The 13,562-nt window shown below is 36.2% G+C and overlaps 1 protein-coding gene across 4 annotated transcripts in view; it reads right to left on the reverse strand.

Annotated features, from left to right (window-relative positions):
• Positions 1-13,562, reverse strand: part of Ano6 (anoctamin 6) — a 191,987-nt gene that overhangs the window by 12,977 nt on the left and 165,448 nt on the right. For all 4 annotated transcript variants that reach the window (XM_071609945.1, XM_071609946.1, XM_071609944.1 and 1 more), the window contains 3 exons: positions 7,294-7,499; positions 3,289-3,491; positions 2,101-2,206 (listed from right to left, as the gene is read on the reverse strand). In XM_071609945.1, the coding sequence (XP_071466046.1) occupies positions 2,101-2,206; positions 3,289-3,491; positions 7,294-7,499 (515 nt within the window). The remainder of the gene's footprint in view (positions 1-2,100; positions 2,207-3,288; positions 3,492-7,293; positions 7,500-13,562) is intronic.

The raw sequence follows: 13,562 nt of genomic DNA on the forward strand, positions 1-13,562 counted from the left end.
TAAGGCTTTATTTTTTTCTTATTCATTCTAGTTAAGGGTTTTCCAATTTTGTTCATCTCTTAAAAAAAAAAAAAAATCAAGTCTTCATTTCATTGGGGTTTTACACTGTTTCTGAATTTTCTATTTCTGCTGTTTTTTGTGTCTTCTAATCTTGCATTTTTTTTTTCCTTGAGGTGCAATAATGATAGGTTGTTAATTTGAGAGTTTTCTGCTATTTTTACATTGGGACGTTGCAATAAACTTCTTAGTACTGCTTTTGTTACAACCCACCAAAATGTGTGGGATACGTTTCCATTATCATTTCTTCCAAATTTTAAAAAATTTCCTTGATTTATTCATTGATCCATCAGTTGCTCAGGAGTATGTGGTTTAATTCCCAAGAACCTGTATACTTGATTTCCCATTTTATTGCATTATTATCACAAAAGATACCTGATATTATTTTGATATTTAAAAATTTGGTAAGACTTGTTTTGTAGCCTGCCATAGGATCTATCCATGAGATGTTCCATGTATTGGAGTCTTTGGTATGTTAACATTTTCTTTCTATATTATGTGTTCTAATATTTGATGCATTTCATCATTATTTACTCTTATTGAATTGACCCCTTTATGCTTTTCCATCATCAAATAAAGTATAATAATAATGATTTCCCATGTAGGAAAGAGGTTTAATTTTTTTTTTTTTTTTCGAGGTAGGAAATATTTATAGATAAGTAGGTTTTCTATGTTATGTCACTCTGGCATTTCTGAGTTAAAGCCAATAGGGTGTGATGTTATCTTTTAAAAATATATTGTAAGATTTAGCTTACACATTCTAAAAGGATTTTTACATCTGTGAAATGAGTAAGATTGGCCCTAATTTTCCTTCCTTTTTCTATTCTTGTTTGATTTTAGGATCAAGGCTACTCTCAGCTTTACCAAATGAGTTGGAGAGTATTTTCTCTTCTTTTTGCTCATTGAAGGCATTTGTATAAGATTGTTCTAAATCTGTTCTAAAAAGCTTGGTTTCACTCTTCTAAAACCATATGTCCTGGTGTTTTTCACTGTGGAAAGTGCTGCCTTCTCTAGCACATGGAAGATACTGGACTACTCTCTTTTGGCTCCCATAGTTGCTGTTACAAGGTCTACTCTTGTTCTAATTTTAATTTTCTTTGTCAGTCATCTCTCTCTTCTCTGGTTTTGGTCTTATCTTTGGTGGGCTGCGTTTTCTTTACAATATGTATAAGTGTGTGTTCCTTTATTCTGTCTGATGTAGATCATGCTTTCTGTTCTGTGAACTGATGTCTTTCAGTCTATTCTGGAAAAATTTCCTCTTATCCATTATACATTTTCTTAACCAAATTACAAAGCCTCAATTTGTTAATGTTTAAAAAAAAAAAATCAGGGCTGAGGTTGTGGTTCAGTGGTAGAGCACTCACCTACCACATGTGAGGCACTGAGTTCAATCCTTAGCACCACATAAAAATAAATGAATAAAGGTATATACAATTAAAAAATAAATCAACCCTTATTTATTTAAGCCACTATAGGTAAATTTTGTCTCTTGCAGCTAAATGTAAACACCAAACAAATTTAGAGGCTTTGTTTGGTAATAGTTATTCGCTGAAAAAGAAGTTGGCTAGATCAATTAATGATTTATAGCTGTCAGTTTTCAGAGTTAATTTTAGATAAAAAACTAAGTTGGGATATTATGAAAATGTAATAATTGAATAAAAACAATAGTCTGAATGAAGTTATAATAGTGATAAAACTTCCTTATATTCAAAGGTCACATCTTACTCATCTTAAGCCCTGCTACAGTCCCATATGCTGCTCAGTGCCCCCAAATTTTAAAAAAAGATGGTCATTTAATACAGTATCAAATGGAATCGGATCTCTGTTACACGCGTTTTTTAATGTCTAAAGTAGACAACCAATTTTATTTAATTAGAGTACTATGGGTATTTTCAGGCCCAACCTGATTAATTCATCTCCTAAAAATAATTATTACCAGGCATTAGGAAAATATTATGCATTTTAAATAGAGTTAGCAACACTTTAAAAATAGTGTCTGCAAATATGCAGTCTTAGAAACTATTTCAAAGTACACTTTCCTACCTCCGTGACAATGATAAAAGCCAGCTTGGCGGCGATCACATGCCAATAGTAGATATTGTGTTTATATTCTTGTGGGTGTCCAGGCGGGTTTCGGAAATCACGATACCTGGAAACAAAACAGAGGCATATTAGGAGACAAGTTATTTTCATCAACTACTGTAAACAAGGGCCCCATTTTAAAAAGGAGTTGTGTTTAGTGCAATGTTCTTTCAGTTGGGCACCATAAATTTTCTCCCAGTTCTCAATTTGGACACAAAACTCTGAGGGGAAAAAACCCACTGCAATAATAACTCCTTGAATATGTACTCAGAAAAAAGACAATTTAGCCTATTTTCAGGATCACGTTTGTTAATTATTTATATAATGTTGTTTGAGTTGGCTCAGTCATGGGACCATCTCTCTCTACAAAGCACAGAGAGATGCCTCCTCATTGTGACTTTTTAACCCAATTTCTTGTCATCAGATGTCCTGTGTTATTGTTGTAGACTTAGAAGAGTTGATTCACTGATTAGAATTATGTAGAGTTTAAAAAAAAGGAAGCAGGTTCAGTGTAGGATTCTAAAGAGGTTGTATCAAGTATAACTTGGAAACATTAATTTTGGTTGTGTTGTTGGTTGTGTTGAGAATTTGAATCAGTGAAGCCTTTGAAGAATTAGACTAAAGGCATTTTAAAGCCTCCTTTAGGTGTGTAGGGCTTTATGAGTAGTAATGTTTACTGTCCATAGTTGATCTTACCAGTCTTTAAAACCAATGCAGAGAGATTTGGAATACTTTTAGAGAATATTGTTAGGTATCTACATTGTTTACCTTTACATGTTTGTTAAATGAAGGTTCTTGTATACCATTGTGTATCTTCAGATTGTTCTTGAATAATAAATTAATCCTAACAATTAAATGATCTTGATTTCTGGACATCTTGAAATTTCTCCATTTCTAAAATATGAGTTTCCCCCTGGATCTGTTTCCCTGAAACCATATGAAATTCTGACCTTTCAGTCTTGCTGTTTTGGTTTGGTTTTAAAAATCCTAACCCAAGTCTTTCTTACCTTTTTAGTTTAATTGCAAAGAAAGCTATTAAAGAAAAAGATGTGGGAAATATTTCTAGCAATTTGATTTAAATGACACACACACACACACACACACGCCCTTTTCAAGATTACATGACTTTTTTAAATAGATAGAACTTGCCTGCATGTGGTATGGTCACCAAGCCCAGAGAACGAATCTCCTTTGCTTTTGTTTTTGAAGTCTGCGATGTTGAAGATGGAGAGAGTATTGCTGATGTACCCCTCCATAGTATAGTGAGTGTGGTCCCCATAGGGAGGGATGGAGAAGGACCAGTAATACACCAGGCGGGGGATCATGTCTGATGTGAAAGCAATGATCATGGCCTGTGTTGAGAGGAAAACAATAAAAGAAGCACTAATTAGAGCTTTTGTTGCTATGATTAACAGATATGCTAGAATTACTATTTTCATCAAATTGCTTTTTTTTTTAACCAATGTGATTCTGCAACCTGAACACTTGGAAAAATGAGAATTCATACCCCATTTGATTCCAATGTATGATATGTCAAGATCATTGTATTGTCATGAGCAACTAATAAAAAAACCAAAATATTCAGAGATAATCTTTCTTAAATGTAAAATGAGTATAGAGTGAATGTCCTAAAATCTTCAAGCAATAAACTTAAAGTAGAATATTACTTTCGTTTTGGTCTTCAATTATACGGGACGGTCTACAATTCAAATGCTAAGGCCTGATAATTGCTTATTATGCTTCTTAAATATAATAAACACACTTATTCAAAAATAACTGTAGACTAAGATATTGTGGATGACTTTAGTTGCTTGCATATATTATGTAAATTAATATTTTTCAAAAGTTGAGATAAAATGTTCAGTCAACTTTAGAGCTCTACTTGATATTCTTTCATGATTTGGATTTAGAACACTGTAGATATAATACTAAGGTCAATATTATGAAAATAACTTAGTTTTGTATCAATTACTTCTTCTATAAATAAGTTATAGAAAACTAATTTTCCCACTTGCTTCTCATAAAAATAGAATGTAAATTGCATAAAATATATTTTCCTGATCTAAATTTAAATAATGGCATTCAAATTTACACTTCCCCACCCCACCCATAGTATCTTGACTGATTTTATTTTTTTAAAGGTTGACTTGTCTAAACAAGTCTTATTTTAAACTTAACATATTCTTCTGTTCATTAGGTCAGTAGAAAACAGGAATTTTTATTTTAATACAATGTGGGTGACAAGAAATTATATTGGAGTTGTTCCATTCACATAGCCCAGCAATGATGTCAGTGTTATTACATCTAGTATTTAAGCCTCCAAACTTGGTTTTAAAGAAGGGAGAGAATATACTTTAATTACATAGAATTTGGTTTAAACAAAGCTAAATGAGGTAGTCATGTTTTGAGATCAACATGATTTTTGATAGTATTCATCTAAACATATGGTTTAGACCCAGTGAGACCACAAACCAACAAATAAGATCTCAGGCAAAGCAAGAAAAACAATTAAGGGACTTTTATATTGATAAATTTCCCTTATTAGAATAAGCTTTGTCATTCCCTCCAATGTGAAAAATCTGTGTGTGTGTGCACGCGCTTATCAGTAATGAGGTGAGCAAGAATATGTTACCCTTTTCCAGATTTCAATAGATTAAATTTTCCTCCTATTTAACTCAACCATCCTTTTTATAGTATCACCTGCAGATGTGCTTCAGGAAGCTACAAAAATTCCAATGAGGAAGATAATTCTATTGTCTTCTGACAAGATACCTTTCTGTCCTGAATTGAGCTGCTTTGAGAGATGTGCTACAAGAGTACAAATAAATGCAGTGTGCTTCATTCCCCGGGCTGCACACAATTTTCCATTTACATCAAAATAAATTAGAATTGGTCTTCAATAGCAGATGCTCTGGCATGATACAGCAGTGTCAATTCAGCTTATTTATTGAACCAGCAGCTTTAAAATGAATGGTTTTATACCAAACTCCAGCTTGATGCCCACTCTCACCCCTGGCGGCTGTTCTTCCTTCTATACACATTAGGTTGTGGATTATATACTATGTGTTTGAGGGGTTGAGATTGTATGTGTGAAGGGATACAAGACATGTTTAATGCTCATATTCACACACATGTGTATATACATATGTATACTGCACCATGGAAGTGTAGTAGATCCCAATAATGTGGGAAAAAGGATTATACATAGATTAATGACACAAATGTGATAAGTTTTCCTAGGGTAAATTATAAGAAAATACAGCTGTTGGACAGGAACCTGTAACACCAGTTAGCTGGCATGTGTGTATACACACACACACACACACACACACACACACACACACACGGAGCAGCTTTGGAAAGTCAGCAAACCTCCATCTGTGCTAATGGAGTAGAGCCATGGCATGGATACTGGGAAAAGATGCCTAATACAATCAGACTGGAATGCTTGAGGAATGGGGAACTTGAGTCAATTGAATTTTCTGGTTGTTGAAGGTCAAACAAAAACCCTTTTAGTTTCAAACCTTTTTGCTGAAAATTTTCCTAAAGCATACAAGTCCATGTTCCTGCCCTGCTTAGTGTACTACAGCATATTGAACATGACAGATCCAATTCTTTTATGATTGTGGAACTTGAAAGGCCTTTCATATTTCTAAACATCAGTCTTCATTTTGAAGCACAGTAGATGTTGAAGGTTCAGGGTATTTGGGTGAAGGGAAACTGACATATTCTATCAGTTGGATTCTGTGTGTAATTTGCAACTTCCTCCAAAAAGTAGAGGTAGCATGCAATTCAGATAAATTGAGGGTTTTGGGGTGGGTAGTAGGTGATAGCTGGTTCCAAATAACTTGTTTGATTATATACAATTGTAAACAGTCTAGATAATGACTGATTACAAAATTCTGTATTTCACTGCATAATCACTGCAGAGTTTCTCTCTCTCTCTTTTTTTTTTTTTTGGCAAAAAAGAGGGTTACAACCATTATGTGAAGCTTTTAAAAATATTGTGCCGGTATTACATAAAAATAATTTATTACTAAACTGTCTTTGGTGCAAAATTAGGAGGCATGGAATAGTTAACATGTTGGTGACAATTATATGGTGAAATACAGTTTTGGGGTTTTTGAAGTACCTGTCAGAGGCTTCAGAGTCATTGTTAATGATGTTGGGTAATGAAGATAAAACAAGAGCAGGTAATATTCAATAAGGACCAGGCTCCATGCAGTTCATGCATTATTTCATTGAATAATTCCCTACACACAACTGAGTGGTAAGGGAATTCATTTTACAAATGATAATGAGGCTCTGAATTGCTTCCGCATGAACCAAGGTCACACAATTCGAGGTTCAGTGTGAGAAAGCAGAGCTTAGGCCTACCTCACTCTGTAGCCTACAATGCTCAAGAACTCCCCTCCTCCAGAGCCTGGCTGTGGGTATTGCTGATTTCTGTTCTGCAGAGGTTCATGGGAAGGGCTGGGGACTCTTAATGCAGGCTAGAAACAACTGAATGTCCCCTTATAACTGGGACCCATGCAGGGCATGAGGCTGCTTCAGTTAATGACCAGTGAGGCTAGCAAAGACAAAGGGGTAGGGTGGGAAAAGTGCTGAAAGCCACCTGTAACCCACCTCCTTGAAGAACTATTACCCTGGAGACAAGGAGGGTAACACAATTAGGAATGCACAAAGTGCTTAGACTTCATCAAAGTTAATATTTTAAATTGGTATTTTGGAATATATTGGAAAATATGAAGGGATGGTCTCATTTTTGGGTCCTAAAACTCTAAATGAATACATTCCCACGTACATGATAAAAGCACCTTTTGATAACTCCCTCTATAATTATGAGGGTTAAAAATGTTAGTCTTATTACTATTATCATATTCCTATTTAATTGAAACATTTTAGCAAATGAGAAACTATAGTACATTTGTAGTTGGTCTTAACTTGGTAAATAAAGAATAATTATAAGCAAACAAAATATTTTTAAAATAATAATTAGTTACATTGCATATGAGCAACATAGTTATTATATGCTATGATAGACTTGGCACTGTCCCATTTTATAAAGTACCAACCATTTCATTCCTTAGGTAGCATCCTAATGCGTTTTTGGACATTTTAAGGTCTTAACTCTTGAAGCTTAGGTCTACTCACATTAGTCACCACAGCCAAAATCGCTATTCCTTGCATGATGGGCTGCCACGCGCCGATGTCTTGGGCCTTTTCTGGTACCATGCGTCTAAACTGCGTAGTCAGTTTCCATGCATCCACTCTTATTTCCAATATATTGTTCACCAGAGCCAACAGAGGAGCCAGTGGAAAAGAGGCCACAAATAAGGTGACGAACCCAAACTGAATAACTGTCAATGGAATGGACACACATCATGGAGTGGTGGATGGATTTGACAATATTTTCCTTTACTTTCGTAAAGAAAGAGAAAGGCAAAGAACTCAATCCCAAAGAGAAAACACATCCGTGGTCAATAACACTTGTTGCTCAACAGTGAAACAATTTAAACAAAACACAAATATGAGCTTTCTGGAAAGATGATTAAATATAGCCTGTTTCTTGCACTTATATTCACTTAAGAATAGGCTGAAAAATACTTAATCAACCCTAACTACTTTAATAAACTTGAGACATTTTAAGTACATTATTTATTCTCAGTGTAGAAACAACAGAATGTTGGAAAATGATTGATTTAAGATTAAAAAAGAAAAATGGTATGGAAGCATCTAACAAGAAACAAGAAATGTACTGTCAGGAAGGCTGTGCTCAGAGATGTTGGAGGAAACATGCTGAAAACAAGCAACTGAACAAGCTCCCTTAAGTCTGTGAGTGCAAAGGCAGAGCCTTCAGAGAATCTGTTATTACAAATCACAGAAAATATGTGTGGTCAAGGTGTTTCAACCAGACATAATCCTCCTTTAGGAATCGTCCTCATGAAGTTGTTACAATCTATGGGTCCTGAAACATCAAGACACCAGTGGAAGCTCAGAAGTTCTTTTCTCCTTTTCTGTAACTTATAGGACCTTTGTATAGGAGGGCAGCAGGGATTTGGGGGAGGAGGAAGAAATAAAAACCAAAGATCTAGAAAAGAAACTTTTGGTTTAGGGCTTTTCTTCTCACAGGCAGATCTTTAGAGGGAACGTGTACAGGTGTGGAATTGAGACTGGAGAACAGGAAAACATTATTTATAGCCCCTTTCAGCATTTGCTCAGACAGGGAGCAGGGACAACTTTGGCCAGGCCAGGTGAGGCTGCAGCAGGTGTGATTAGGTAGGAGGAGTTGGCATTTGCTTCTGGTCTAAGAGGCCAAGATCTGTTGTAGAAAGGTAGGGCTGAAAAGACAAGTAAGTCACACAGGCCAGGGAGAAGTGTTCATATTCATAGAAGTCTGACATTACCTATTCTGGCCCTTTGTCTGAGTCAGCAGTGGAAGCAACATTAGTGATATCAGTGCTTGTGTCTGTGATTTACTTAAACCTCGATATACTCATCAGGCTTTGGGGCCAGGCAAGGACAAGAAATGTGGGGAGTGGGTCAGAGTCAACGGTGGTACACTGGCAAGTGTGTCCTACTGAAGGTGACTGCTCACAGCTACCATGTTGGGGTGAGGGCCCGATGTTGCTAGATCTGATTGTTCAAGAAAGGCCAGAAATTAGGATTTTATTGGCAATAAATTCAGTTAAATATCCAGATGAGAAAAGATATCATTTATAACAATGAAAGCACAGACTACTTGAGAATAAATTAATGGGTAATGTTAAGACTTATGATAATTGACTTAAAAACAATGATGATTGAATGAATGGTAGGATATGCTAAGACTCAAATTTGGGATGTATCAAAATTTTCTCCACAGAATCATTTAGAATTTTAATGAATTCAGTTGATAATCCCAAATGGATTTTTTTTTTTTTAAGCCGAAAGGTTATGCTAGAGTTCAAGAGAGATAAATAAACAGTTAAAAAGGAGGAGGAATGTTTGCCCTGACAGTATTAATACAGGACATTCTGAAAAAGAACAATAAAATGAGAACAGCTCTAGGAGTTACTAAAGTATGCTATAGTACTACTATAATTGAAACAGTGCAGAACTAGTGCATGAATAGATAGTAAGTATGAATTAAACAGAATGGTTTTAAAGAACAGATAAATATTCATGGGATTTACAATCAGCATTCAAATATTTGAGCAAGTAGCTAAGTCATTGGAAAAACTGACATGGGGCTGTCACTTTTGACTCCCAAATAAATTCCTGATGAATTAACAATTTCATATTTTAAAAAGGCAAAAGAAAAACACAACCCAGTGTGATCTGTTCTGATATTCAAATGAATAACTTTATAAGTGTCTTCTTAAACACCACCTCCAACAACAAAAAAACTAATCATTTCAGTAAGGCAAAAGCACCTATTTTTAAGACAAAAACAACCCCTCATGATCCTATGTTACTCTCTAATTCTTCCTTCTTCATTTTACAGTCAGGTTTCTTGAAGGAAGCATCCACTGTTTATTCCTCCACCATGTATTCCCTCTTCGAAGCCCCCAAATCCTGCTGTGGTCCTCACCACTGCACGGGGCCTACTCTTGTCAACTTTGCACTTTTTGCTTATTCCAAAGCTCAAGCACGTTCAACTCTGTTTATTTGATCACTCTTCAGTTTCTGACATGGTCAAATATTCCCCTCTCCATGGAACATGTTTTCCTTGACTTTTGTTTTACTTTAATTTTAAAAAGCAAGTCAAGTCATATGAGGAAAAAATAAAAACCTCTAAAAAAAAGCACCCCCCACTATTCTAGCAATTAAGTAGAGGCTTCAGCTCTGACATTTTCTGCCTGGTTTTCATTATGCCCCTTTGTCATTATGGCTTTTCTGACACCAGCTCCTTTCCCTATTCCCACCCTAAATATTCAGACTCCTGGAAGGTGTCTTAACAATTCTATTCATCATCTCCCCTACAAATTGCCTCTATAACACTTATCAAACTTGTCTCCCTATCTGTATTGCAATGCCCATGTCCTCCATTTGGGCTCATATCACTTCTTGTCTGGGCTACCTGCTGCAGCCTTGTGGATTATCTTCCTCCCACCAAATATGGACCCCATCCCAAGGAATATCTTCTACTCTATTGCCAGTATAATCTGGTTTTCTTCAACATAACATGACACAATTCTCTTATTTACCAGTATTCTAACAGATGGGTGTTTCCTTAATAGTAAAGTTCAAGGCTCCTGGACAAGTATATAAGGCCCTGCCTGGCTTACCCGATTTTCCCACCTATGGATCCTTTGTTCCAGCCATGTTTTATCTACTTGTCATTTTTACAATGAATGTTCAGTGTTTGTGCCTTTTTACTTTAAAATGTGTCTACCCCTTCACATGAAACGTCTATTCCCTTCACCATACTTTAGATAACTTCCATTATCCCTTCCAAATCCAGTTCAAATATTATCTGCTCTGCAAGTCTGATTTGTATTCCTAATAATATTTAGGGTGCTAAGCTCCATGAGGGTTGGAACCAAGTCTTACCTTGGTATCCCTAGCAATTGTTAAAGCGTTTGACACAAACTAGTGCTCAACAAGTGTTTACTGAGTAAACGATGAGATAGGAAGCCTACCAATCCTCCCCAGTTATCTAGCTGTCATTCTGGAAAGCTCAACCTGCAGGTGGTAGACAGGAGGGCAGGCCTGAGTCTTGAAGGGCAGTGGGGGCTCTGGTGGGTATGCAGAGGAGGGAGGAGATCTGGTGCAAGGAGATGTGGAAAATCTGCTAACACTCATTGCCACAAGTTAAATGGAGAAAAAATAATATTGGTCAGAGTCATTGTTTTAATGACTTAAAAAACTTACTTGGAGATGGATCAAGTTAATACAGCAAGGTGAAAGAGGTAGTATCAGAAACAGGTGGGGCTCACTTTGTCATTTTAGTGCACTTCACTATGGTCCCTTCCCACTGGGAAGGTGTCCCAAATTGATGACAGACTGGTTGTATTGTTCAGTACTCCAGGTACAGAATGATATCTATGGTTTCCAGATCTTAATACTGACAGACTGTTTTTCTCTTATGTTTTCTAAGTTTTCAGCGTCAGGACCCAACACTTTGAAATTATTTGGGAGGCAATTTTGGTCAACATCCCAAAGTTTCTCAAAGAGTGGTAGGAAATTCACTAAGAAATAAAAATTCCACTCAAAAAAATCATAGGCCATACCATACATGGTGTAATGGGTGGGGCAACATAAATGTAAATCCACTAACGGTTGTAGAAATGCTCCAAAGTCACTTAAGTATTTGTGAATACTAGGCTCCCGTCTTGGGTGTTCCAAGGGAGGACTGAAAGACACAGAGGACTCGGGAGCCACCTCCAGTTTTATTGGAGAGAGGCATGAATGTGATCATGGTAGCGAGTGCCAGTAAGGCTTAGAGGAAGGAAGCCACAAGGCACTGTGAAAAGCCGAGGGGCTCTGTGGATGCTCAGCAGGAATTGTTCAGGTAGGAAAAAAGGGAAAAGGGTGGTGGACTCCTGGGTCCTTTGCTGGAAGATGCTTCCCAAAGCAGTAGGAGCCATAACTAGAAAGGTAGCTGGAGGTATCATTAGTGAACACGGGGAGACTGGGACAGAGCGGGCTGTGGTGGTGCAGCCATTCCCAGAGGCTCTCAGTATTTATTTTTAGAGGAACAAAAAGAATTTCAAGTGCCTTGTGAATTGTATCTTCTACAGCCTAGAAGGACAAAAACCAGATCCACTCTACTGTTGAATATACAATAACAGACAGCCTATGCTCAGAAACGGATGACGTTTTCTAAGTTGTTTGGTATTATTTAGATAATTGGAAAACAACTGAATAAAACAGCTGTGTTATTCTATCTTTTCTCATAGGGAAGGACAAGGCCAAATCATTTGGTTCATAACTATTTTAATAAGCCTGTGAAAAACTAAAAGTCTTATCAACTCCCTAAAGCACGACTATATAACTTTTCTTCTCAACACATTTATTTGATTAATCACCACAGAAAAATAACTTTGTTTTTCTAAGTTTTCTTTTGGGAGGGAGGTTAAAATAACAAATGATATTTTACATCAGAATGTTGTTGTTATTAATGCCGATAATGGCTCCAATAAGAAATATTTATAATTATGACTCATTTTGAAATAACAGGTAATTGTCTTGCAGGACTTTTGAAAATAAACCGAATGAATAAATATAGCTTCTACATTATGTACTGCAGCTACACCCTTAATAAACCTGAGTACAAAGAACAAGGAAAACAAAAAGAAATTCAAATTAGACCCTGGGCTGCTGCAAAATATTATCGACTGAAGAAGCCACAAAATGAACCTTTTTACTCACTGAAGAAAGCAGATGTGTTTCCATGTATAATGTATACTTTTGAAAGCAATTATTTTATACATAGGATGTGATTTAATAAAATCCACCCTCGATCTGCAGACTTGTAAATAGGAAATACAAAAGGGTGTCCTTGCCAACACACAAACTCCTATGCATAAATGCAAGGCCTGTCAACTAAAATTTTGTGCATCTTTTTCTATTCCTCTAGCTTAAAAAAAACCTGCAATTCAATGCAGTGGTTAGCTGCAAGGGCACACATACAAAACATGTAAATTGTTAACCATCTATTAGATATAAGTGTGTCATGCATAATAGAAAAGAGGGTGCCTCCTATGGAAACCTATTTTGAAATGCATCCATTTAAAGGAAACTGAGAACTCAAAATTAGGTTAAACCTGAGAAACTGAGACCAAAAATACTCAAAGGCAAAGAGTTTCAGGAAAGAAAAAGGAGGGCCTGTGCTAAAGTAATCTTAATTCCACACCAGCAGAATGGTTTTCCATTTCCAAGGTCAATCAAGAAACCAAGTGGAAACCACTGAGTTGAAATAGATATGTTGTCCAAGACAGGAGCCAGGTATGAAAGGAGGACCTGGAATCCTTTCTGTGGTGAAGCTGCAAGCTCCTATAAGCTTTTTCTTTTTCTTTCTAATTTGCTGAGGACCTCGCTAAGAGGTTGAGGCTGGCCTCGAACTTAGGATCAGAAATGTGTGGCTATCAGCTGTGCCTGAATGGACTTCAGCCCAAGCCAAACCACAACTAATGATATTTGCTGAGTTTCTCAGACAACATGGTTAGAGTGCTTTGAGAATTAATGGTGAAGAAGGACCTCAATGAATACACCATTTCATTGGATGGTAATGATCTTTATCTTCAAACAACATAAATATTAACAAAGACACACACAGCCACCTTATTTAAAAAGCTGATTGCATAATTTTATCAAGCAGAGAAAAACATACTCCTCTTCATTTCAATATGCTAAATAATTATTTGGCTCTATAACAGATGTTTTTGGACTTTAAAACATGCTCCAACATATTTTATATCACTTAAAACTTCATAAAC

The sequence above is a fragment of the Marmota flaviventris genome, chromosome 3 (genome assembly GCF_047511675.1).
Source record: "Marmota flaviventris isolate mMarFla1 chromosome 3, mMarFla1.hap1, whole genome shotgun sequence".
Classification (NCBI taxonomy): domain Eukaryota; kingdom Metazoa; phylum Chordata; class Mammalia; order Rodentia; family Sciuridae; genus Marmota; species Marmota flaviventris.